Below are 26,685 nucleotides of genomic sequence, written 5' to 3' on the forward strand. Positions count from 1 at the left end.
AAAAAACCGTGAATAGGTGTGATTTTTAAACCATCTATGCTAGATAGGTGGACCACGTTTGCACATCACCATGTCACGTGTATTGTATATTGCTCCGCCGTATGACGGTTCGCCCCGGCCCAAACGTTTTCCAGAATGATTCAGATCGTTCATAAGGTGGGTCCCACCCTGATGAAATATGGTTGAATTCTGTTTCACGTTCAAAACCTCCTCTCTCTTCAAAAAACCCGCGCGTTTTCTCCATTACTCTTGTTTTCCCCCAACGGCCTATCCCATCTTCCTTTGGAAGATCCCCAATTCTCCACATCCATTCTCTCTCTCTCTCTCTCTCTCTCTCTCTCTCTCTCTCTCTCATTAATGCTCTGCTCAACGACTTCTCTCCTCTCCTTTCTCACCTGCAAAATGCCATCCTCCCCTTTAAATCTTCCGCTCCTTACCCTCTTTCCAGGGTTAGGGTTTTCCGCCTCTCTGTTTCTTCTTCTTCTTCTTAGAAGTCGAGATGTGGAATTCGTCGGAGAACGTGTTATCGAGGTCGAACTCATACAAGGAGATCGAAGATGACGAGGAGGCCCTCCGATGGGCCGCTCTCGAGAGATTGCCAACATACGATCGCGTATCCAGAGGGATCTTTCGCAGTGCCAGCGGAAATTCCTCCGAGGCAGACATCGTCGGGCTTAAGCCTCACGAGCGGGAACTCCTCCTTGAACGTCTCCTCAACACCGCTGGCGGGGATGCGGGCCGACTGCTTGATCAGATGAGGAAGAGATTTGATGCGTAATTCATTCATTCCTTCATTTCCGTCTCAATCTGCTGCTTGTTATTTGGTGAATGATACATATACCCCACATTTTTTATGTTTAAACCCCCTTTCTTTACTACTTTTAGTAGTAGAATGGTACTGAAAGTATCATTCTTTTAACAAATTTAGAGAAAAGGCGTGCATGCATAAAAAAAAAAAGGGTGGGTGAATTGTGGGACTCTTCTCATTATCATCATACCTTTTGTGCAGGGTGTCCATATCTGAGGCTATTGGAAATGTTGGTTGGGTGGGTCACCATGTGACGGGGCTGTAACTCAAAAATCACAGAGTTCTGGCTATGCTAGCAGTCATATTAGCAACCTGAACATGGATGGTTAAGAAAAGCGGAGAAAGATCTATATTCAATGGGCGAAAATTGCACCAATTTGATGGTTGGAATTCTTCGATCACCCCATTTTCGGGCCATGTGCTCTCCAAGTGGTGACCCACCAGATCAATGGTTTTGATTGCCATCTGTGCCATGTGTACAGTGGAGATTCTAGGTAGGAGGAAGCCTCCATGTTATTTCCGTTATTTTTACTATTATTTTAGTTTTAGTTATCATCTATTTTTATTCTTTTTTATGAGAGAGTAAGTTTGGAATACAGTAGTTAATGCACATTTATTTATTTTATTTTTTATGATAATTGAATAATGTTGTCTCCTTCTGTCCGTGGAAATTAGATATTTTCTTTTTCTTCTTCATTTTCCTGTACACACATTTTCCTGTGCACACACGTGTACATGTGTGCATGTGCACCAAAGAAGCTAAAACTGTTTTTTTTTTTTTTTTTTTGTGATAAGTGTTCTCTTTTCATTTGCTTCTTCTTCCTTAATGTTTTTGCAATCTCTACAGTCATCGTGGTTGCTGCTGCTGCTGCTGTCATTCATAGTAGTAGTAGTAGTCCTTGTTGTTCCTGATAGGATATAGAGAGTGAATTTGGTGCATAGTAACTTAACATGCATCCCATGTTTGGTTGTTTAGGTCCTTTAGGATCTTCTTCTTTTAAATTTATTGAATGAAAAGCAGTTAGATTTCATTTATTTTCTGTTAAACTCATTTCATTAAAATCCTTAGATTATAGATTTCCTTCTTTTTTATATTTTACTTCTTCAGGTGAACTGTGTAATCAAAATGCAGTTTCTAGGGGTCCTTACTCTTACTCCGGTGCTGGACTCTCAGGAGTTTCAACACCTGGTTGAGGGTTCGAGTACCCATAGGTGGTGAAGTCCCACCATGGCGTGATTGTGTGGTGGTGTGTGTGCGTGTGTAAAATAAAAATAAAAATGCAGTTTCTAGTGTAATTTAATTATGAGAGAAACTTTCCTTTGATTATTTTTTTTTTCCTGATAATTTTGTTTACCTTTTCACTTGACCATGACTTCAATGCGCAAAATGAGGACTGAGAGTCCATGCTCAGATTACCTACCTCCCACCATTAAAAGATGTTTGGCAGAAATCTAGCATGCATTTCAGAATGCAATTTTATTTATTTATTTATTTATTTATTTATGCCTATATGGAAATGTGTGTTGATATTCCCGCCTACCATAATTCAATGGTGGATATGTGCACACTTACTCCCAGTGCACAGTGTGTGCACAATCTTTTCCCTTTTCATATTTTGATTTTCTAGCTTCTTTTTGTAGCTTCGACAACAAATTTTCATTTTTTCCTTAATTTTCTCTAGTTTTATCCAGTGAAATGGATTTTCTTTTGTTATTTTGTGCATATGTTTTCTTCGAAAATATCTGTCAATAATTTAGATGAATCCGGGCAAGGTTACAATGACAGCAATGACAACGATGATGCTGATGTTGATGATTAATTTGAATTAAGAATATTCATTTTCCATTTGTTTATGTGGGTTTTTCATGGTTTTGGATTTCAACTTTTGTCGTTGGATGCTCTTTGCTTTATCCATGGTTTCAGATTTATGGGTGGTTTGCATCGGTGTTGTCAAAATCCTATGATTTACGATTTGAGTCGAATCTTAAGCAAAACGATTTGAATCCCACCCTTGAATCCCTTTTTATATGAATCCTATGATTCCATGATTTGAATCCGATGATTTATGATCCAAATCCCAATTTATGATTAAAATTATTCTTCTCTACTATTTTAAGCTTCACTTGACTTTCATTTTATGTTTTTAATTTGGAGTCGTTGTAAGAATCATTTAGAAAAGGTAAATTATTTTATTTTTTGTTCTTTATAAGAGATTAAATGATATATATTCTCTTCAAGTCAAATCATGGAGTTTTTTTTATAATGATTTCTTACTTATTAATTGGTTGAAACCCCAAATTAATGCACGACTTATCAAGAATGTTTTTATGAATAATTATGATTATGTTGACTTGCATGTATCGTGGAATGATGGTTAGAAATCAAAATATCTTTTTTTTTTTTTGTCGGTCTACAAAATCAAATGCCACTTTTTCAATGTGATTCTACATTCAAGAAAGGTAGCAAGAACAAAAATTATTAAAGGATCCCTGTATGTTTTTTAGGAAAATATCTTGAAAGACGAAAAAAGAAAAAAGAAAAAGAAAGAAAGAGGGAAGATAAGAATCCTTTAAAACTATCACGACATAGTATTACGTGATGCATATTGATGGAAAAAGGATGATCGATGAGTTTTTAAATTTTTTTTCTGGTTTATTTAAAATTTTCAATTTTTTTTTCAATATTTTAAGAAAAACATAAAAAAATCTTATGATTTACAATATGATTTTCTATTCGATACGATTCAACCCCATTACGATTTGCGATACAATAATGATTTTGACAACATTGGTTTGCATCAAGAATTCTTTCTCTGCCGGTTCTTTTTTAAAAAAATAAAAATAAATTTTTTTTTATAAATTCTAATTTGTTTCTATGTAGTTGGTAAACAATGTAGAATTTCTTGAACCTGCTTGTTGATTCTGTTTCTTTTGTTTGTGAGTACTACAGAGTAGATTTGAAGTTCCCAAAGGTTGAGGTTCGTTTCCAGCAGCTGAAAGTAGATGCATATGTCCAGATTGGAAGCAGAGCATTACCCACAATTCCTAACTTTATTTTCAACATCACTGAGGTAGGGTTGAGTACTTTGCATATGTTGCAATTGACATCTCTTTGTTCGCAGCTTGAAATTTTCTGATCTGATGTTCTATCTTTGCAAGGCCTTCTTGAGGCAGTTCAAGATCTTCCCAGGCAGGAGAAAACAGTTGTCAATATTGAATAACATTAGCGGGATCATTAGGCCTTCAAGGTACTGTTTAGAAGTAGTCAAAATTCTGGCCATGGAATTGGAGATCCATTTTTTCTGAAATGCTGGTATCTGTATTTCTGTTCTTTTCTTTTGTAGAATGACACTGCTGCTGGGCCCTCCAAGCTCTGGAAAGACGACTTTACTTTTGGCTCTTGCTGGACGGCTCGGACCTGGTCTGGAGGTATTTGGAATTTGTTTCTTTTGCATGGCAAGCGGACTACATCTTTACTTGATAAGAGTATCCTCCATTCAAGTGGCAAAGTACAATCGTTTGACAGAATTTCTTACTGGCAGTAAACTCCTAATAGCTGGGACAAGGCTATGAATGTAATATAAGAGGAAAGATATTATTATTCGCTCTCATTGAACCTTTGGTTAGAAACCTTGTGATAAGTCCTACTCCCACCACATGATGCTAAGGTCTGGGCAAGGCGTGTCCATGTCCATCCCATGGACTAAATACCTGTACCTAGTCCCACCCTACTGCTAGCTAACTGACAACAAACAAGGTCCAGGCCTGGCCTAGCCCATTGACCCAGTACCCAGCCCAGTAGTGTTAAATAAGTCTAGCTGGTCTAGTCTAGGCTGTCTTGTTGGGCCTTCAGGCATGGTCAAGCCCAGTTCAGGCTCTATAGTTATTGGGCCTAAAAATGATGCCCAGTTCATGCTCATGGCCCATAAGCCTCAGCCCAAATCTGTCCCAAAGTAGGCTGGTTTCAGGCTGGGCCTGGGTCAGCCTGACCCAATTTCAGCTCCACCGATGCTGACATGATCTGAACCATTCATTGCTAGACTATGGATTGGTTAGAGGCCAAGAAATGCTCTGACCGGATGGATAGGTCAGAGGCCAAGAAATGCTCTGACCAAGAGGATTCATCACCAGCTTAGTAGAAGCCTGAAAATCCTCTGATTGGGTGATTAGAATTGTGCGGTCAAAATTTTTCGTCCTGCCCAGGGGAAACAATGGTCGGCACAATTAGAGCAGTAGTATTGATCATGCTAATTCCATGTGGATTGGCTCAATTTCAGGACTTTGATTGGATGTTCCACCAGAGATTTTCCTCTTTTTTTTTTTCCTCTAATATACCATGAATATTATAACTTAAGGGTATCGGCATGTTTGTGTGTTAAGGTTTTTGGCAGTTAAAGTGTTGGGCACTTTATCTGTTTTTTACTCTAAAAAATTTATGAGTCCAACTTACACAACAATTAAGTATTGGTGTGATACATTCCATTTTAACAATTAAGTATTGCTTTGTTACTGCCATTTGAATGCTTTGCAGATGTCAGGGAGCATTATGTACAATGGACATAGCCTAAAGGAATTTGTTCCTCAAGGGACATCAGCTTATGTTAGTCAGCAGGATTGGTTTGTACCAGAGATGACAGTGCGGGAAACTCTTGAGTTTGCAGGACGTTGTCAGGGTGTTGGGATCAAATATGGTAAGCGTAATGGCGAATGAGTTCATCTTGGGTATAGCTGATTGTTACTCTGATGCTGTAAGTATTTTTTTTCATATGTTATAGATATGCTCTTGGAACTTGCAAGGCGAGAGAAGAATGCTGGTATAAAACCTGATGAGGATCTTGATATATTCATGAAGGTACCTGGTGTCACCAATAATAAGTTCTCCTCTCCTTCTTTATTGCTTCCAAAATTGGTGTCTCATATAAATATATATATTCCTTTCCAGGCATTAGCTTTGGGGGGAGAAAAGTCAAGCCTTGTCGTGGAGTACATAATGAAGGTAGTTGATTAGAGGATGTGAATGTTGATACTCATTACAATGGCATTGGAAGTGAAGTAATCGCAGACTGTTACTAGTTCCCTGAAAATCAATCAATGATGCCGCATGATTGAACTAATGTTTTGTTGTGGTCTGGGAATGGATTTGCCTACTAATAGTGTTCTGTTTGATTCATACATCATGCCATTTTATGTTAACTTAGTTGCAATATTGGGAAATACAATATTTGACATCTTGTGTTTCTCAACTGAGCCCTTTTAGATGGGCATTGAGGTGTAAGTGTAACCCTGTTTCTAAAGCCTTCAACCTGTTCTTATTCTCATCCTTTGAAATGCTCTTTCTTCCCTATCAATCAAGTTCCAAGAATTTTCTAATATATAAAGAAAAGAAAACACTTGATTCATATTTGTGAAACTAGTGTTATCTGGAGAAGTGTTCAATGATAGTCAGATTCTTGTTTGCACATTGGCATCTTTTTTTTTTTCTTAAATATATATATATATATAAAATGTTTTTGCTGCATATGATTGTGGATGTAAGCTTATCCAAGAAGGGAAAAAAAGTGGATCTATGTGCTCTGATCTTAATTCAAAGCTTCGGAGCTGATCCAATGCCTCTGGAAGCATGGGCATGGCTCTGCCTCCACATACTACATACTTTTTTGCACCTGACATATATGGATGAGATTCATACAGTTAATTCATCCTGTTGGCTGCACCATTGATTGGTCACTGACCAAAAATTGTCTTTATCAAATAATCCTAACCATCTAATCAATGAAGTTCTTGATGTGATATGGTTATTGAAGATTACGATACCTGAATCGAAAGAATGGATGAATAACACACACACACACACATACACAAGAAGATTGGAATAGAGAGGGATGGGCTACTTTATTGAAATTGGAACTTCTTCATTTCTTACAAGGACTCAACATAACTCATAAATGGCAATGCACTATGTCTTAAAACAATCCCTATTTATAGAACCTAAAAGACATATTCCAAAGTCCCTATGAATCTTTATGATTTTCTAACTGGTAGATTGATTTCAAACCACTCTAATCTAAGATAGCAACAACTCTATCCACAAAGATTTGGTCAACTTGTAATGGTGTAAAAATAGAAAACGTAAATCTTGAAAATCACCGCCAATATAATTAGAGAACAGAATCAACAACTGTATCTTCAACATTAGCACCCCTATCTTCCAAAAATGGTAAATGGCAGTCTCTGAAATTTAGCTTCCAAAACTATAAGGAAACAACCCAAAGTTTAGCACATGTTGGAGCTTGAGCCTAGATAAGCTCTTTATCATCCACTGCAAGTCATTGTGACTTTTTTTTCCCCTTTTTTTTCCTCTTTTATAACCCACTGATTAAAGGATTAGGACTATAATCCATTCACTATTTAAAGTTTGCTCAATGAGCGATTGGGATCAAGGTATTCCAAAACGGTTACGTAACAGCCATTAGGGAATGGTAACGTGGTAACTTGTTACGTGTTACGGGGGCTGTTACGGTTGTAATGGTTGTTACATAATGTTAATGCTGGTAAATGTTACACGTTATGGAAAAAAAAATGGCCTGTAATGGGGCCAAAACATACTCTTTTTTTTTTCACAAAAAAAGCCACAACGGCCATTATGGGGAGCCGTAATGTAATGGTAATGGCAGTGGTTGTTACAGCCACCGTTACCATTGTGGAATACTTTGATTGGGATTGCTTCCATTTATGCTACATTTATGGCAACTGTTGTGGAGGCATGCCTATTCTCATGCCTCCAGAGGCACTGGATCTGGTTCAGCTCCCTTAAATTAATATAGCTTTTGTCCATGTGCTCGTAATGTTTTCATTTCTGATGCTCTGAAAATTGGCTCATACTGTTAAATCATAAGAATTAACAAACTCAAATAATAAAAAAAAATCAAATTGTAAAATGTGAGATTGCGAAACTTTTCAAAAACATTAATAAAAATAGAAATATGATATATGCCAAATCATCCATATTTTAATTCCATATCTAGTTTTGGTCAATTTTTGGCCATCATTGAAATTTCTACTTATAAGAAGGGGTTTCTGTAGTAATAATGTCTGTATGTATATTAAACAATAGAGTGTCATGACAAGTGTACGTCTCGTCTTTTTTGTGCTCCCATTTTCTGGATGAATTTTATGATTCATTCCATGTTTTGTTAAGTAAGATTCTAGTTAAAAGTGTAAGGGGGGCCTGTTTGCCTGGGTGAAATCCTGATGGATTTTAGTCCCTAACAATATCTGACATGAGATCCACATAAGATGTTTGTTACCTTGTGGGAAGCGCCACGTAAAAGGAATTTGTTTTGATTCTTCTTGTAGATGAATTGAAACCCATTTGGTTTGTTTCTCTCTTTCCTGCGAAAAGACAGGTCATGTACTGACCTGGATCCTGTGTCACAGACTATTGTGATTGAAATCCATCTGGATTTTGTCCATGTAAATAGGCCTCAATTGTTTTCCTTGGGATTGAATCAAATTGGAATAGCAAATCGTAGGATTTTAGCTGCAGTGTTACTTTCTGTATGAGCATTACCTAAGACATCACATCTAAGGGTGGTTGCAGTCTCTGCACATTGTTTGGAATACAACAATGTTGGTAAGCATATTGAACTGAAACTGTAACAGTGAAAGTTATTGGTTTTACTGTTTTCATTCCATGCACATCATCATCATCATTATCATCTAAGCCTCATCCTAACTAACTGAGTTGGCTACGAATCCTGTTCTGCCATTCCACTCTATTTGGATTCCATACATATTTGAAGTTCTAAACTTCTAATGTCCATCTCCCTGATGGTATCTTTCATGCAATATTATGAAGCATTCATGATTTCATTCAGAATTTCCCCGGTGACTTTGTTTGAAGATTCTAAACCCACAATATGCATTGTCCGTAAGAAATTTGAGTTCGTGCTTTTGGTTAAATACATTGCCTGAAACCATAACATGCAATGTCTATGACAAATTTGGACTTGTGTTTGTGACGTAAATACAAATTGCATGCATTTTACATAGACAATAAAGTAATTACCATCAAGTCTCTAGAAGTTCTCTGAAGTACTAGAATTTACCTGGCAAAGATTTTAGGCTTGGACATGTGTGCTGATACATTGGTGGGAGATGAAATGCTCAAAGGAATCTCTGGGGGACAGAAGAAGCGTCTTACAACAGGCACGATTGCATTTTGTCTTTCTGTTTTTGGCACTTCTAGGGCTAGAAAAATGTTGCTGGAATTCTTTAAGAATTTGTTGACGTGCATTCGGCAGGTGAATTACTCATTGGTCCAGCTAGAGTGCTGTTCATGGATGAAGTATCAACTGGTCTTGACAGTTCAACAGCATATCAAATCATCAGTTATCTCAGGCATTCGACACATGCACTTGATGGGACCACTGTCATATCTCTCTTGCAGCCGGCTCCTGAGACTTACAAGTTATTCGATGATATTATTCTTATATGTGAAGGGGAGATTGTATATCAGGGACCTCTTGATGCTGCTCTTGACTTCTTTGCATTTATGGGTTTTAAGTGCCCTGAACGGAAAAATGTGGCTGACTTTTTGCAAGAAGTAAGTTGTTTCTGTGATTTTAGCAGAACCTTACAATGTTACCTTTTCCTGTTTCTATTTTATTTATTACTTCTTTATTATTATTTATCACTCACTCTAGGTTACGTCAAAGAAGGATCAACGGCAGTATTGGTCTGTTCCTGACTGCCCATACCAATATGTACCAGTAGTGAAATTTGCAGAAGTGTTTCGTTCATTTCATATTGGTAAGAGTTTATCCCAGGAGCTAGCTGTTCAGTATGACAGGCAGTCTAATCATCCTGCCACATTGTCAATGTCTAACTATGGTGTGAGCAGAGCTGAACTTCTTAAGGCCAGTTTTTCCTGGCAAATGTTATTGATGAAACGGAACTCTTTTATCTATGTCTTCAAATTCATGCAGGTAATGCTGCTTCTTGCCACATATTAAAATTTTGAAAAGGCCTTTTTAGTATATTATCAAAAGAGGAATTATGTGATCTGCCTCAAGGATATGCACAGTATACTCGGGTTTTCAGTTTGTACAAGTGGGGCCCATGGTTCAGCGAGTCAGATCATTCATTTGGTGGACCCTACATTGGATGGCCAAAATCTTCTTGATAGGACAATCCTTACCTTTCAATTTGTGGGCTACAAAGAGATATTTTAGAAGAGAAATACAGCAACATTTCATTCAACTGGAAAAGGCGTGAGATTGATGTGTAGAATCTTCTGATCTGAGAGTTTTTGGGGGCATTTTTCCTCTGCAATGACTTGCATCAGACCTACACCTGTATCATTGCACCATGCGTTTCGAACTTGTTCAGATTACCCAATGATACCATGCATATCCCCAGGTCTTAGGATCATATAGTTCCTCTATGCTTGAATGGTTCAATGGCCATCAAGCCAATTGGTGAAGTAATCAGATTGCAGATATTACAGCACAGTTCTAGAGATTTAGTATCGATAGCTTGGCTGAATCAACTCAAATCAGAAACTGACCTGGGGTTAAACTAATGTTGAATTCGATAACAATAAAAAGTCTTCAGGCTGTTATCTTCACAGGCTGTGACATTGATACAAGTATGTTAAAGAGAATGTCATGTGATTTGGTGCTGTGAGTTGACAGTCTGGAACTAACATCATGAGGTGTTAATAAATGCTGAAACATGACTATTGGGTGCTATTTTGCAGCTCCTATTTGTCGCTCTGATCACAATGACGGTATTTTTCCGGACAAATATGCACCATAAGACAGTTGATGATGGAATTGTATATCTTGGGGCTCTGTACTTCGCAACCATAATAGTTCTATTTAATGGATTCACAGAAGTTGCTTTGTTGATATCCAAACTTCCAGTGCTTTACAAGCATAGGGACCTACACTTCTATCCCTGCTGGATTTACTCATTTCCTTCCTGGGTTTTGAGTATTCCAACTTCACTCGTAGAGTCTGGTATGTGGGTGGTGGTTACATACTATGCCATTGGCTTTGATCCACTAATAACTCGGTAATAACTTTTCTTATGCACTAATGAAGTTTTGTTTGAAAATTTGCTGATTCACTCGTAATGTGTTTTATTATGTTAATGCATTGATCCACAGATTCCTCCGGCACTTCCTTTTATTTTTCTTTTTGCACCAGATGTCTTTGCCTCTTTTTCGTCTGATGGCATCCTTGGGTCGGAATATGATAGTGGCCAACACCTTTGGATCTTTTGCATTGTTGGTCGTTATGGTTCTTGGAGGATTTATCATCTCTAGAGGTCAGGTCTGATCTTCTGTCAATGTGTACAACTTCATTGGTGTTTGTTTGTTCATTTCTGCCCTTCTAATTGCCACAGATAGCATTCCAAACTGGTGGATTTGGGGGTACTGGTTATCTCCATTGATGTATACTCAGAACGCAGTTTCTGTAAATGAGTTTCTTGGACATTCTTGGGATAAGGTAACATGATTCTGTGTACCAATAGTCTTTTTATGAAAAATCTATGAACTGATGGTCTCAATCTCGCACATAGTAGAATCTGCTCTTTTCTTTAGACACTCGAGATCTGCATTTCATCTATAGTCAATTTGTGCATCATTTTCTTCATATTGATTATGGCTAAGGCAGATAAAATTCTGAAGAATTTAGACCTATCATCATATTATATAGAAAAGATGGGCATTGAGTAGGCGTTCATGTGCTTGGGAGTCACGACTATTGTAGGTTTACCAATAGTCACATCATTTGATTATTGACTAAATTTGTTAAGAGACATTATAGGTTCATGTTGTTGGAAAATTTTCAGCAAAGGGTGGATTTCTTGTGTGTGTGTGGATAATGCACTCTTTGCTTTTAGATGTGGATGGTCAAATTAGGTTGGCCCCACTTTTCATGAGCCATCGCAAAAAGTGCACACCGATTAGAGGAAAATTGGTATTCGATCAATGCCATACAAAATGGATGGTTTGGATCAAAGGAGGTCCAATAATCAATTTAACGCAGGGGCATTTTGACACCGGGCTCGAGTGGGGTAGCCTGTGGGATGTGGGGACACACTCGCGGTGGGCGGCCCGTGTGAGGCAAGTGGCTCGTGTGAGACGATACCCATGTGAATTGGGGCCCATGAGGGGGGTTTGGCCGAGGTCCTAACCCATGCAATGTGGGGCCTGGGCTATGAGATGAAGGGATTAATTCGCCATGCTCTATTAGTTCGAGCTTTTAGAGCAAGTGGTTAGTTGTCCTGCATCACAATTCCATTTGATAAACCCACTTTGGAAAACATATTTCTCCAAAGAACCATTTTTTATCAGATCGGTAATGCAAATCTATTAGGAAAAGAAGCCCAAAGGGCAATTAATACAACCCTAGGGTGGGTTGCACCATCATTCATGCTAGATAAAACACTGAACCCACTGGAAGAAGTCAAATAAACAGTTTCTCATATATTCAATGACCTGAATAACTGATTTGCATTTGTCATTAAATTTCCTATTGTTTCATTCATTCCGCATGACCACAAAATTGTGAAAAAGCATAGTTGCCACAACAACTTACCCCTCATCCCATTAAGGCCGACATTTCCATGCCTCTAGCAGCCTCTCCACAGCAACCGGCATTGGCCATGCCAAGTCCAAATTGCTAATGCACCTTAACCAAATAGAAGCAACAAAAGTGCACTGGAGAAAGAGGTGTTTTACAGTTTCAGCATCCTCAAACAATTACAACAACCATTAACAATAATTTTTTGTTTATTGCTCAAGTGATCAACAGTTAGCGCCTCATCGCTACTAAGCATCCAAAAACAGTGACTGTAGGGGCCCCCCTTGCGCCTCCATATACTAGTTGTTGGTGTAAAAATTACGAGGAATGACTATAGTTAGCACCTTGTCCCCATATCCTTTATTTGTAGAGAAGATTTTTGGTTTTCCTACAAATGATTACTAGAAACTGCTCCTATTAAATTACATGACTGTGAAGTGTGAACTGTAATTTGATCCATTTTGTTGGTTTTTCTATATCACTATTCAAGACTGGGGGTGGGGTCTGGAAAAAAGGAAGGGTGACAGGGAGGCTAGCCTGGATGTAATTGGTTGGGCTTCAAGTGCAAGGGCCGTTGATGAATGTAACCTTCTTCTTTGTATTGATCATGGCTTGTGTAATTTTCCTTAGATTTCCATCTTTGGATTTTCTTTTTCTAATAAAATATAGTTATCTTTCAAAAAAACTATTCAAGACAGATTAGGAGAAATGACGAAAAAAGAATGGAGTTGCAGAATGAAAATCTGTGATGAATATCTCCAAACTCTTTACCAATATTTTTTGCATAAATATATCCATGCACACGTGTTGATGAACAAGTATCTAGACCCTCTACTTGTATATATAGTGTATATATCTACCATGATTATAGTGTGTATAATCTGGTGGTTGTTGGGAAAGAAAGGTATTTCAAGAGTTTATATTGACGTGATTGAGGATGTTTGAGAGAGTGGTAACAAATGTGAGGTCTACTAGTGGAGAGACAACTAAGTTTCCAATATTGTAGGCTTGTGCTAGGGGCCGGCATTGAGCTTGTACCTTCGGACGAGTTAACGAGGCATTTACATGAAGAGATTTTGTGTTGTACATTGTTTGAAGATAGCATAGTTTTGATTGATGAGACGAGGGGGCAAAGCTAGAACAATGGAGGGATGCTTTAGAATATAAAGGTTTTAAAATTTGTTTGATAAAAATAGAGTATATGAAGTGCAATTTTAGTAACAACAAAAGTGAAAAATGAGGAATTTGTTAAGATTGCTGACCAAGAGGTACACAAGATTACTGTCTTTGATATCTTGGTCAATAATTTAGGAGAGGAGAGAGATTGAGAAGGATGTGGCTCATAGAACTACAGCTAGAGATAGCATTGCTGCATACTGGAGAAAGTAGAGGGAAAAGTTTATAGGATAGCTATAAGACCAGCCATGCTTTATGGGACAGAATGATGGGCAGTCAAGGAACAACACGTTCATAGGATGAGTGTAGTGGAAATGAGGTTGTTGAGATGGATGAGTAGCAAGATGAGAATAGAATTAGGAAAGAATGCATTCGATGTAACTTAGGAGGGGAAATGGACCTATATGGAGAACAGGGAGGGAGGGAGGGAGAGGTAACTGAAGATGTGAACCCGTGAAAGTGATTGAATGTGTGCCGTAGCAGTTTGGGTTCACCAATGAGATAGCCTGAAGCCATGGTGCATGTGGTTCTGTATGCATAGCTGCCCCAAATCTAGTCTCTCCTAGGTTTTGATACTTCCATTGGTTATGTGGCTTGCTTCCGCAATGTAGACTGAATTTATTAAGTTGTAATTTAAATCATCTACAGTGCTACTTATAATTTGTTCAGGTCATCATGTATTTGTGGTTTTAGCAGTTCCCCTTTGCATGAAATCTGCATGTACCAATTTACTGATATTTTGTTTCTTGCCGCAGAAAGCTTCAAACTACACTAATGTATCATTAGGTGAAACAGTGTTGAAAGCACGTGGTTTATTCACAGAGGGTTACTGGTATTGGATTGGTGTTGGTGCTTTATTTGGTTATACAGTCATATTCAACATGCTATTGACATTCTCTTTGACTTGGCTCAATCGTAAGAAATATTTCTGTCTTGTGGAAGCAACTTTGCTTGTTAAATAGGGTTTCTGGAAGTTAGCTTATATTTTCAAAATTCCATACAGCTCTGGGGAAGAAACAGGCAGTCATGTCTAAAGAAGAGCTCCGAGGGAGGGATCAGAAAAAGAAAGATGGTTTTTCTGTGGAGCTAAGACCATATAAGAATTCAGGCAAACTTATGCGTTTCCAAGAATACATTGTTTATGCACTTAATTTCTTCCCAGGGTTTGACTTGAATTCACTTTCCTGCTCTAACTCAAGTTCTGGTGCAGGGCTAAATGGTAATGGACAAAGAGGCATGGTTCTTCCCTTCCAACCTCTTTCCATGTGCTTCAGCAATATCAGTTACTATGTGGATGTTCCTGTGGTATATCCCATCCCTATTAATGCTTGCTGATTTTGAAGTTTATTTGTGTTCCTTCTATCATGTGAAGCGTTTCTTGCAGGAACTGAGGAAGCAAGGCATCTTAGAAGATCGATTGCAGCTGTTAGTAAATGTTACTGGAGCATTTAGGCCAGGAGTGCTTACTGCTTTGGTTGGAGTCAGTGGTGCTGGTAAAACCACCCTCATGGATGTTTTAGCTGGTAGAAAAACTGGCGGACTTGTTGAAGGAAGCATAACTATTTCTGGTTATCCGAAAAACCAGGAAACTTTTGCAAGAATTGCTGGTTACTGTGAACAGGATGACATCCATTCTCCATGCATGACTGTTCGGGAATCAATTCTATACTCCGCATGGCTGCGGTTACCATCTTATGTTGACTTTGAAACACAAAGGGTAATAATCAATCATTGTTGAGAAATGCGAACATAACTTATGCGAATAGGATAGCAAGATCTCTTCACAGCCTGGCTGAAAATCAGGCCAGTCCTCTAATCAACAGGGCCACACATGAACTTCAAATCGGACTTGTAAGTGCCTATATCTAAACCATTTTATTGTTACATGTGGCCTACCTGATGAGAGTGGACTGATTTGCATCCACATGTTCACTGTGTGACCACCTGTTGAAAGGCCTGGACTAGTCCCTTGTGTGATGTTTGCATGTTTTCTGGGAAGAGATTCTCAATCCTTTTTCGTGTGAGTGCTGTAACAGGACCTGTAATTATCATACTGCTCGATGTATTTGATTTACGCATGGATGATTTCTTTATGGACTAATTTGCAGGTTTTTGTGGAAGAGGTGATGGAGCTTGTGGAGCTCACTCCATTAAGTGGTGCCCTCGTTGGTCTACCAGGTGTTGATGGGCTATCCACAGAACAACGCAAAAGGTTGACCATTGCAGTGGAGCTTGTTGCCAATCCCTCTATCGTCTTCATGGATGAGCCCACATCGGGATTGGATGCCAGGGCTGCAGCCATTGTTATGAGAACAGTGAGGAATATCGTGGATACTGGGCGGACAATTGTGTGCACAATCCACCAACCAAGCATTGATATTTTTGAATCTTTCGATGAGGTATCTCCCTCTTCTTGTTTGTTTGATACGAAATTGAGTCAGTCCTTCTGGATAACAAGTAAGGCTTTCAATATGCTGGGATGGTTCACTGGGCTTCCAGCATAACTCTGCAACAGGCTGGGCATGGGCCTCTATTTTAGGCTGTCTGGCCCTGTGCCTGATTTTTGGCCCCAACAAATAAACAGGCCAGGTTGCTGGTTTTACAATGTTTTCTGTAGAGGCATTGCCTTACCCTGGATCCAAACCTGTTTGTTGCTTCAAGGATCTTGATTGGAGTTTTATTTTTAGGCCTTCAAAATATGCAGATTCATGCTCTGGTTGGCAATGGCCTGGCCTCAACCCGGCGCATTGACGGCCCTGATATGTCTTCAAATATTCACTAATTGTGGATTCATATTTAGTCTCTCAAATCTGCACTGTTATTCGCAGCTTTTATTTATGAAGCGTGGAGGGGAGCTTATTTATGCTGGTCCACTGGGTGCCAATTCCCACAAGCTTGTTCAGTATTTTGAGGTAAGGTTGTTCTTTTTTATCATGAAAAGAACATGGCACTTTTTAAAATTGTGCCATGGCATACGTACTCATGTCTCTCTCAAACTCTTGCATGGGTTGGATAAAATATAATATCTACGATAATTTCTTTATCCTTTATCACACCTAGTGTTGCAAATTGGTTGGGTTAGGTTGAGGAGAGTTCCGGATGTGAGCCTTTTAATCGGGTCTGGAATTTAGCATGAGACCCAACCCATTATGTTTAGGTTAGGCTTCTGTGGGGTCCAAGTCGAAATAAGCTGGGCTGGATCTAGACTAATAGGATCTAGATCCAACCCATTGATATGGGATTTGCCTAAGCTCCATAGTTTCCCTATTTAGCATAAACTTCGTAATAAGCACCCTTTAATGTTTCATTTGATTAATTTAATTAAGTCAATTAAAAAAATCTACTTTTTTTTGAAAGGTAACAAAATCTACTAACTTTAGAATGTGAGTTCACAAAAATAGTAAGAGGTGATTGAAGATAATGAAGTCTAAAATCTGTTGGGAATTTATCAGGTAGGGTAGGGTCTAAGTTGGGTCAATGTAGGGTCAATTTTTTCGTGTTCCAACCTCAACCCAGCTAAAAATTGGGTCAAGGGCAGGTTGGCTTCAAGTTGAGAGGTTCCAAATGCACGGGTTGATGTTCTGGACCGACAGGACCAAACAAGTCCAACGTTATATCCAAGCATATTTATTATTCAGTGAGGTCCAATGACAATCTAGTCAAAAGACCAATTTGCACCCCTACATGCAGCCAACCACACATTTCTAGTATACGCATGTCAAACTTGCACATGTATGAAATCAGAGTCTTCTTTCAGGTGAGACCTAGGTTTTGAATATTGATTTCCGACTTCCAAGGGCATATCATATGGACCAGAAAATGAAGCGAGACAGTGTACCAGACCCGTATCGACTTTATTATATATATATTTTGCAAGAATGTGAACAAATATTGAAAAGAAAACCATGGGAAACACCAGATGTATCATTTATTTGCATTTTTTGACGCATCTTTAATTGTGTAACGTTCCATTCTTTGGTGAGAATGATGTTTTTTGGGCCTGACTTGTTGAAAGTTGAGTTTTTTAGTCATCGACCTCTAAACAGTAGCAACAAAAGAAGTAGAAAACACTAAAAACGGCAAAAAGAAGTAACAAATAATCAATACATACATACTTGTAAAGCATAAACATGTTACAAATGTTATCATACAAAAGAATATACATATAGTAATTGCACAGTGAAAAAAGAAGAAACGACACACACAAATACACACAAACACACACAATATCGATGCATGCTTTAATACATTAACAGATTACACATTTGTTCATACAAAAACGTATATGTATACATACACTTTTGAGTTATGGAGCCAACTTACAAAGAAATAAAACAGTTAAAAGGTAAAAATATAAAAAATAACAAAATATGCACAATTGATATCAAACATGAGTAGTTCAAAATAGTTAAGGGCCTGTTTGGATCGTTGAATGCGATAGTAATGTGGTGTAAAACTCACATGATTACACTTTACCATTGATTGGATAGGGCCAGCTGTCAAATCACGGTAATCCTTTGGAATCACCGTGGAAACGTGGATTGGCGGAGGTGTGTTGACATGGTATAGTTCCGTGGGCCCCACCATGATGTATGTGTTATATCCACACCGTCCATCCATCTTGCAAGATGTTTTTACAAAATGAGACAAAAAAATGGGACATCCAAACCAGAAATGGACCACACCATAGAAAGTAGTGGAGATTGAACATATAAACTTCTTGGGGTCCATAGAAGTGTTGGATCAAGCTGATATTTGTGTTTTCCCTTCATCCAGGTCTGTGTGACCTAATGAATAGGTTGTATGGCAAATAAACATCATGGTGGGCCCTTGGAAGGTTTCAACAGTGGGCATCATTGTCCCTGCTGCTTTCTGTGGTGTGGTCCACTAGAGCTTTGGATCTGCCTCATTTTTGGGGTCATGCCCTAAAATGATATTGCAAAATGGATGGACGGTGTGGATATAACACATTTTGAAGAATTTAGATCCATGTGTATCTAATCACAATTTCGTGGTTTACATGCATATCCATGGTCGGAATGAGTGGTGTAACGTGCAGCGAATACCTGGATTTACTTCCGACTACGGTGGTAATGATAATCGCTACCCATAAACAGCACAAGACAGCTGTATTGGCTAATCCAAACATGCCCTAAGTGCCCTTTCGCCAAAGAAATTTAAGGAAGTGTTAAAATATTTTTGGACAAACAATAAACTACACTGAAGAATTACCCCAAAACCCAAAGATGCCCAAATCAACTACTTTTTTTTTTTTTGTTCAATCTGTATATTTAGAGTACGGACAAGTAAATTGTGAATCATTTGCAAGAAAATTACACCAAAAAGAAGAAGCCAAAATTGTTTGTCGTTATCATCATCATAAGTCTTATCCCAACTAATTGGGATTGGCTATAAGAATCCTGGTCCCCAATTCCACTCTATTAAGGCCCATATTCTCAGTTAAACCATAGGTCATCACGTCTTTTCTTACTACCTCCACACGTCCTTTTGGGCTTTCCCCTTGCCCCTTTAAAGCTGTAAACTTGAACCAACTCACTCCTAGACATTGCAATTCTTGGTATCTGTTGCACATGTTCAAATCATTTAACTCTACTTTCCCTAATCTTATTACCTATTGGCTTTACTCCTAAGTTCCATTGAATTTGTTCATATTTAATTCTATCGTTTCTCGTCTTGCCACTCATTCATCTGAACATCTCATTTCAGTTATCTCAAGGTATTCCATGACGGTAGTTGTGGTCGTAACGGCCATTGCTGTTAATGTTAAAGTCCCTTGATATGCATTGATACACCATCTTCTAATGGCTCGAGCTTTTAGAGAAAGTGGTTATTTATCTTGGTATCAGAGCAGAAGATCAAGTGTTTGCATACTAGGGCAGAAAATATGCTCCCGTAATATATTCTCCTTGTAAACCGGGAGGAGCTGAAAGCTTTTCTGTATTTGAGACAACCCAAAGGGGTTGAATATATAGAGATTACAGTCATCTATGCAAGGAAAATAATAAAAGTAGAATCCTCTACTTATGGAAACGAACTATACTAGGTATACTAGCTATACAAGGTATGTGAGTCTGTCTAACATCCCCCCTCAAACTAATGCTGGTCATCAACAAGTAATAGTTTGCCAACTAGAAATGAGTGACGTGCAGAAGTGAGAGACTTGGTGAGAATGTCGGTAATCTGATCATGGGATGCAACATGTGGAAGAGAAATGAGCCCAGACTGAAATTTTTCGTGGATAAAGTGACAATTAACTTCAATATGCTTCGTCCGTTCATGAAAAACCGGGTTAGAGGCAATTTGAATAGCACTTAGATTGTTGACATAGAGTGGAGTAGGATTCTGCAGAGGAATGCCCAAGTCGGAAAGGAGTCCACGTAACCAGACAAGCTCACTACACGCAGCGGACATCGCCTGATACTCGGCTTCTATGCTCGATTTGGAAACAGTGGCCTGCTTCTTACACTTCCAAGAGATGAGAGAAGTGGCAAGAAAAACACAGTAGCCAGTGGTAGATCTTCGTGTGAGAGTGCAACCGGCCCAATCAACATTCGAATAAGCACAAAGGTTCAGAGTCGCCGTGGAGGAGAAGAACAGTGATCGATCTAGAGTCCCACGTAGGTACCGGAGGATGCGCAACACCGCAGTCATATGAAGAGTCCGAGGAGCAGAAACAAATTGACTGACGACTTCGACAGCGTAGGCAATATCAGGGCGAGTCATAGTTAAGTAAACCAGACTCCCAACCAAATGACAGTATAAGTCGGGCTGTGCAAGTAGATCACCATCGTCACGGCCATATTAAACGTTAAGTTCTAAGGGAATCTGAACTGTCTTCTGATCCGTCAATGATGCCAAGGCGAGAAGATCGTTGGTATATTTACGTTGGCTGACCAGGATCTCACGTTTAGAACGTGAAAATTCAAGCCCAAGAAAGTATGTGAGATGGCTGAGGTCTTTCATCTTGAAGGATGATTGCAGAACTTCCTTTAAATTCGAGATGCCAGTAGCATCGCTACCAGTCAGAAGTAGGTCATCAACATAGACGAGAACAATGACAATTCTGCGAACATTGGTGCGCAAAAATAAGGATGGGTCATGACCACTTTGAGTAAAGTCAGCACCTGTAACAACATCGTGAAAGCATTGAAACTATGCCTAAGGTGCTTGTTTGAGGCCATACATGGCTTTCTTTAGGCGACATACCTTATTGTCAGGAATTAAGGAACCAAGAGGATGTTTCAAATAAATGGTTTCATGGAGGTCTCCATGAAGAAAGGCATTTTTCATATCCATCTGAGCAAGTGGCCAAGAGCGAAGGGAAGATATTGCCAGAAGAGTACGAACAATTTTCATCTTGGCCACGGGAGCGGAAGAAAAAGTGGCAACAGTAGTAGAAAGAGCATGACCACCGCCACAACCACGACCACAACGTCCACGGCCGAAAGAAGATGCATATGCACGTGTTCGGAAGTCCTGAATACCATGACCAGTCCATCGACAATAAGCGCACCGTTCTTTGCATTGACCGACAACATGACCCACCTTGTTGCAGCCACGACAAGTCAATGGAGTGGAACCACGTGTTGGTGTAGTGGTGGACACAGCAAGCATCATACCAATCATGACCACGACCACCATGTCCACGACCGAAAGAAGATGCATAGGCACGTGTTCGGTAGTCCTGAATACCATGACCAGTTCGTCGACAATAAGCGCACCTTTCTTTGCATTGAGCGACAACATGACCCATCTTGTTGCAGCCGCGACAAGTCAATGGAGTGGAACCACATGTTGGTGTAGTGGTGGACACAACAAGCACCATATCGGATGATCCCGAAGTTGAGGAAGGAAGAGAGAGAACTTTCAGTCGTTGTTCCTTAGCCAATAAATCATTAATAACCGAATTCAATGAAGGAGTAGAGCTACGGTTCAAGAGAGCAGCCCGACAATGTTTAAATTCCGGATGCAGCTTCATAAGAAATTGTCGAACTTGCGCACTCTCGCGCATAGTTTGGAATATCTTAAAGTCATGCGGAAATGTTGGATTTATCATAGCCATCTCTGTCCAAATGGTGACAATTTTGGAGCAAAATGATTGAATACCGTCGTCACCCTGAGTAAGGTTTACGAGATCCTGTTCCAGGCGGTATAACCGGGTTGCATTACTCTGTTGATAAATTGTCTGGAGATGCTCCCACATTGCCTTAGCAGTGCGATGACGTGTGAGGCCAACAACAATAGACCGATCGACAGAATCGAGAATCCAGGTAATAATCCGTCCATTGTTCATTTTCCAATCAGCTAACTTGTCGGCATCTGTGGAAGTGGGGATATTAACAGATCCATCAATTAGTCCCCACAAACCACGACCCTTGAGGAAGTTCTGAAAATGGATGGATAGTTGGTACCATCAAAACTACAACGTGGAGCCTCTGTACGTGATGAGTTCTTGTCCATCGTTTTGAAGCAATGTAAAGCACACAGATTTGCAGCAAAAGAAGGTTTTAGATGTACCGTACAACAGGAAAACCCAAGGGATTGCAGTTTCTGGATCTGGTGGAATAACAACAGCAACAGGGGCTTTGGATCTGGAAAATCGAGATCTGGAGCAACAGGAACAAGGGCGCTAGATCTGGAGCAATAGGAACAGGGGCGCTGGATCTGGATCTGCAACAACAACAGGGGCTCTGGAACAGGGGCCGGACGACGCAGGAGCCAGGAAAAGGGAGATTTGGACGACGCAGGAGCTCTGGAAAAGTGAGATCTGGAACAGGAGATCTGGACGATGCAGGAGCTTTGGAACAAGAGCTCTGGAAAAGTGAGATCTGGAACAGGGGCCGGATGACGCAGGAGCGCTGGACGAGCAGAGGAGTGGTCGGACAAGCAGGGGCGATGCTATATGGTGGTCAGAAGACGCAGTGATGGTCGGATGGCATAGCAGGGGTGGCCAGACGACGCTGTGATGGTCGGATGGCACAACAGGGGTTGCCAGACGACGCAGCAGGGGAGGCCGGACTTGATAGGTGGTGTTGGTTTTGGATCAGTGAATCTCTGATACCATGTAAATCGGGAGGAGCTGAAAGCTTTTCTGTATTTGAGACAACCCAAAGGGGTTGAATATATAGAGATTGCAGTCATTTATACAATAAAAATAATAAAAGCAAAATCCTCTACCTATGGAAACGAACTATACAAGGTATACTAGCTATACAAGGTATGTGAGTCTGTCTAATACTCCCATGGTAGGCCAGGAAAATCAAGTCTGGCTAGGGGACTGAAAAATCAAGCTTGGCCTATTTATGGTGTGAGTGTCCCTCCACCCTTGTCCAGTATGTTCCCATGCGGAGTTCCACCCTGCACGTGCGGGGGAGTGTTAAAGTCCCTTGATATGCATTGATACACCATCTTCTAATGGCTCAGCTTTTAGAGATAGTGGTTGTTTATCTTTTACCATTATGATACGAGGTGTAATAGCCTTTTACACACAACAACCTGTTTCGACCCGTAATGGACTGTTATGACGCTGCCACAGGCCATTTTTTCCATAATGGCCGTTATTGCCCCGTAATGCATAGTGGTTACCATCGTTAGCATTACATAATGGCTATAACGGCCATTACACAGTCGTTGTTGAATACCTTGGTTATGCTCATCCAATGAATATGTCGTGCCTTGATTGCCTACCATTTTATCCCATAAAGCATGGCTAGTCTTATAGCTTTCCTATAAGATCTCCCCTTTAACTTGATTGGTATGCAGCGATCACATAAAAGTCCATCGTAAATGAGAAAAAATAGGTTGAAAATATGAAAATTGGTAAAACCAATCAACCAATCATCATCATCTAAGCATTATCCCAACTAACACGAATCTTATTATGCCATTCTACTCTACCAAGGACAATATCTTAAGTTAAAGCATAGGTCATAAAGTTTTTTCTTACTACCACCACCCACATTGCTTTAGGCCTTCCCCTTGCACTTTTTGAGCCTTCAAGTTGAACCAACTTACTCCTAACCATTGTAGTTCTTGGTGTTTGTTGCACATGACCAAACCGAAGACTACTTCCCCTCATCTTATTACTTATTAGTGCTACTCCTAGGTTCCCTCAGCTGCATTCATTTTTAATTCCATCCTTGTCTTGCCATCATCCATCTCAGCATTCATTTCAGCTATGCTCGAACATGTTGTTCCTTGACTACCCGACAATCTATCCCATAAACCATGGCTGGTTTTATAGCTTCCTATAAGATATCCCATTTAGTTTGATTGGCATGTAGTGATACATAAAGTTTGGTCATAAATAAGTGAAAATAGCTTGAAAATATGAAAATTGGTAAAATCAATCAACAATCATCAATCATGATCGTCATCTAAGCCTTCTCCCAACTAACTGGGGTCAGCTATACAAATTCTATTCCACCATTCTACTCTATCAAGGACCATATCCTCATTTAGAGCATAGGTCATCAAGTCTTTTCTTACTGCCACCACCCACGTTGTTTTGGGCCATGTCCTTGCACTTTTAGAGCCTTCAACTTGAACCAACTTGCTCCTAACCATTGTAGTTCTTGGCCTTTAGCACATGGCCAAACCTAAGTCTACTTTCCCTTATCCCATTGCCTCTTCGTGGCACTCCTAAGTTCCCTCAAATGCATTCATTTCTAATTCTATCCATCCTTGTCTTGTCACATCCATCTCAACATCTTCATTTCAGCTACAATCCTATGAGCAAGTTGTACAAGTTGAAGGCTCTAAAAGGGCTAGAGGAAGGCCCAAAAGGATGTGGATGTAGGTAGTAAGAAAAGACTTGATGACCTTGGTCTAACTGAAGGTCTGGCTCTTGATAGAGTGGAATGGTGGAACAAGATTCATGTAGCCGTCCCCAATTAATTGGGATAAGGCTTAGATGATGGTGATCCTATGAATAAGTCGTTCCTTGATTGCCCAACATTCTGCCTCATAAAACATGGCTGGTCTTATAATTATCCTATAAAATTCCCCCTTTAGTTTATCTGGTATGTAGAAATCACATAAAACTCCAGAGGTACATCCTTCATCCGCTAAACTGTAATTTTGTGAGCCACATCCTTCTCAATCTCTCCGCTCACCTGAATTGTCGTCCCAAGATATAAAAAATGGTCATTTTGGGGTACCTCTTGGTTAACAATATTAACTAATTCCTCATTTCCACTCCTAGTTATTAAAATTTCATTCAATATATTTTGTTTTAATCTGAGTAAATTCAAAACCTTTAGATTATAAAGCATCCCTCCATAATTCTAGCTTTCTATTTACCCTCTCCCGTCTTGTCAATCAAAACCATGTCATCTGGGCATACATAATGAGACCTATTCTTGTAAATGCCTCATTAACTCATCCATAACCAACATAAAAAGATGCAAGCTCAATGTCGACCCTAATGCAAGCCTAGAGTAATTGAGAACTCACTTGCCTCTCCAATAGTGGTCCTCACATTTGTTACTACTCTCATACATATTCGTAGAATTATGTCAATATCTCCTCTTGAGACTCGTTTCTTTCGCAATACCCACTAGGTTAACTCTCTAGTGATCCTATTATATGGTTTCTCTTAATCCATAAAGACCATGTGGAGATCCTTCCTCCTCCCCTATACTTCTCCATCAGATGTCTAAGTAGAAAAATAGCTTTAGTGGGAAAACCAACCAAATAGGCCCCAAATCCTAACCAAATTGAAATTAATCATGGTTTGGTGGATTAAGGCCTTTTACATTAAAAAAGGACAAAAATGAAAAAAAATCATGGTTCCTGATGTAGGATGATGGAAAATATCCTAGGATGCAAGATGAGAGATCAATTACACATTAATTTCAGCAATCAACAAGTAAAATCAAGTATATTTACATAATAGATTTAGAAATTCATATTTATAACACGAAGATCCTAGGTTATCAAATACGCGGTGTATGAAAATATAAAATAACTCAAGAGTGGCCCACTTGGAAGTAGGGACTTCCAATCCAGCGCGGGTAGTGCAATAACCACATGGATAGACAAAGATGTAAGCAAAATTCCGGTTTGGGAAAATTTCATAAAAAAATAAGATTTTCATTAGGGTTTTGTATTCATGGATGGAGATTTAGGAATGGGGTTTTTAGGGATTTAAAGGATCTAGGGATGATGCAAGACAATTAACCACTTGCACAAAAAGCTTGAACTGATAGAGCATGACGAATTAATCCCTTTATCTCATAGCCCAGGCCCCACATCTCATGGGTTAGGACATCGGTTGAACTCCCCTCGTGGGCCCCAAATCACATGGGTACTGCCTCACACGAGCCACCCGCCTCACACGGGCCACCCACCCCGAGTGTGTCTCTGCATCCCACAGGCTACCCCACTCGAGCCCGGTGTGAAAATGTCTTTGCATTAATCACCCCCGGTGAGGAGTCTCGAACACGAGACCTCTCGTTTTGATACCAATTTGATGCAGGAGAATTAATCACTTGCTCTAAAAGCTCGAACTGATAGAGCATGGCGAATTAATCCCTTTATCTCATAGCCCAGGTGATGTAAGACATGAAATTAACCATGGAGTGCAAGAAATCAAGTTTGTGATTATGCCAATATTAGATAGTCACAAAATTCCACATCCTACATACTATCAAACATTCAAGAAGGGGAATCTATGGGGGTCCAAGCCTACACAACCATTAGGGCTGGATCAAATAAAATTATAAGCCAAACAAGCCCAAATGAGTGTAAGAATCACCCATTCTTGCATAGGATTGTTCCTGACTCAAGAGATTCACTAAGTTTCAATTTAGGGGAAAATCAAGGGTTTGAAAATTGGGAAAATTTGAGATTTGGGACCCTTTTGGGTTATGAATTTCGGAATATGAGGTTTTCTAGGTGACAGTTAGGGATCAGTCAAGGTATTTGAGGGTACAGGGACTGATTTAGCAATTTCCAGATTTAACAATTTCGTTGTACCACATGTTCATCATGTTTAGGAGTGAATATTAGGGATAGATCTAAGGGGGTTTAGGTAGAGGATTAATGGGGGATCCTATGGGGAGGTTTTAAGCCAAAAAAAGGAAA

At 39.5% G+C, this 26,685-nt stretch overlaps 1 protein-coding gene across 7 annotated transcripts in view; it reads left to right on the top strand.

Annotated features, from left to right (window-relative positions):
* Window positions 1–263: 263 nt before the first annotated feature.
* Window positions 264–26,685, top strand: part of LOC131255234 (ABC transporter G family member 31-like) — a 41,736-nt gene continuing 15,314 nt past the window's right edge. The window contains exons 1-20 of one of the 7 annotated variants that reach the window (XM_058255966.1): window positions 264–774; window positions 3,759–3,879; window positions 3,968–4,056; window positions 4,153–4,237; window positions 5,340–5,499; window positions 5,584–5,660; window positions 5,751–5,804; window positions 8,926–9,016; window positions 9,112–9,413; window positions 9,514–9,795; window positions 10,569–10,885; window positions 10,980–11,140; window positions 11,219–11,322; window positions 14,334–14,493; window positions 14,582–14,686; window positions 14,789–14,883; window positions 14,963–15,295; window positions 15,687–15,977; window positions 16,407–16,490; window positions 19,306–19,441. In XM_058255966.1, the coding sequence (XP_058111949.1) occupies window positions 500–774; window positions 3,759–3,879; window positions 3,968–4,056; window positions 4,153–4,237; window positions 5,340–5,499; window positions 5,584–5,660; window positions 5,751–5,804; window positions 8,926–9,016; window positions 9,112–9,413; window positions 9,514–9,795; window positions 10,569–10,885; window positions 10,980–11,140; window positions 11,219–11,322; window positions 14,334–14,493; window positions 14,582–14,686; window positions 14,789–14,883; window positions 14,963–15,295; window positions 15,687–15,977; window positions 16,407–16,490; window positions 19,306–19,326 (3,207 nt within the window). In that variant the 5' untranslated portion in view covers window positions 264–499 and the 3' untranslated portion in view covers window positions 19,327–19,441. Of the gene's footprint in view, window positions 775–1,009; window positions 1,192–1,613; window positions 1,734–3,758; window positions 3,880–3,967; window positions 4,057–4,152; window positions 4,238–5,339; window positions 5,500–5,583; window positions 5,661–5,750; window positions 5,805–8,925; window positions 9,017–9,111; window positions 9,414–9,513; window positions 9,796–10,568; window positions 10,886–10,979; window positions 11,141–11,218; window positions 11,323–14,333; window positions 14,494–14,581; window positions 14,687–14,788; window positions 14,884–14,962; window positions 15,296–15,686; window positions 15,978–16,406; window positions 16,491–19,305; window positions 19,442–26,685 lie in introns of those variants that run through there. The other 6 variants (XM_058255946.1, XM_058255960.1, XR_009175989.1 and 3 more) reach the window with 6 other exon arrangements.

Source organism: Magnolia sinica, chromosome 1 (assembly GCF_029962835.1).
Source record: "Magnolia sinica isolate HGM2019 chromosome 1, MsV1, whole genome shotgun sequence".
Taxonomy (NCBI): Eukaryota; Viridiplantae; Streptophyta; class Magnoliopsida; order Magnoliales; family Magnoliaceae; genus Magnolia; species Magnolia sinica.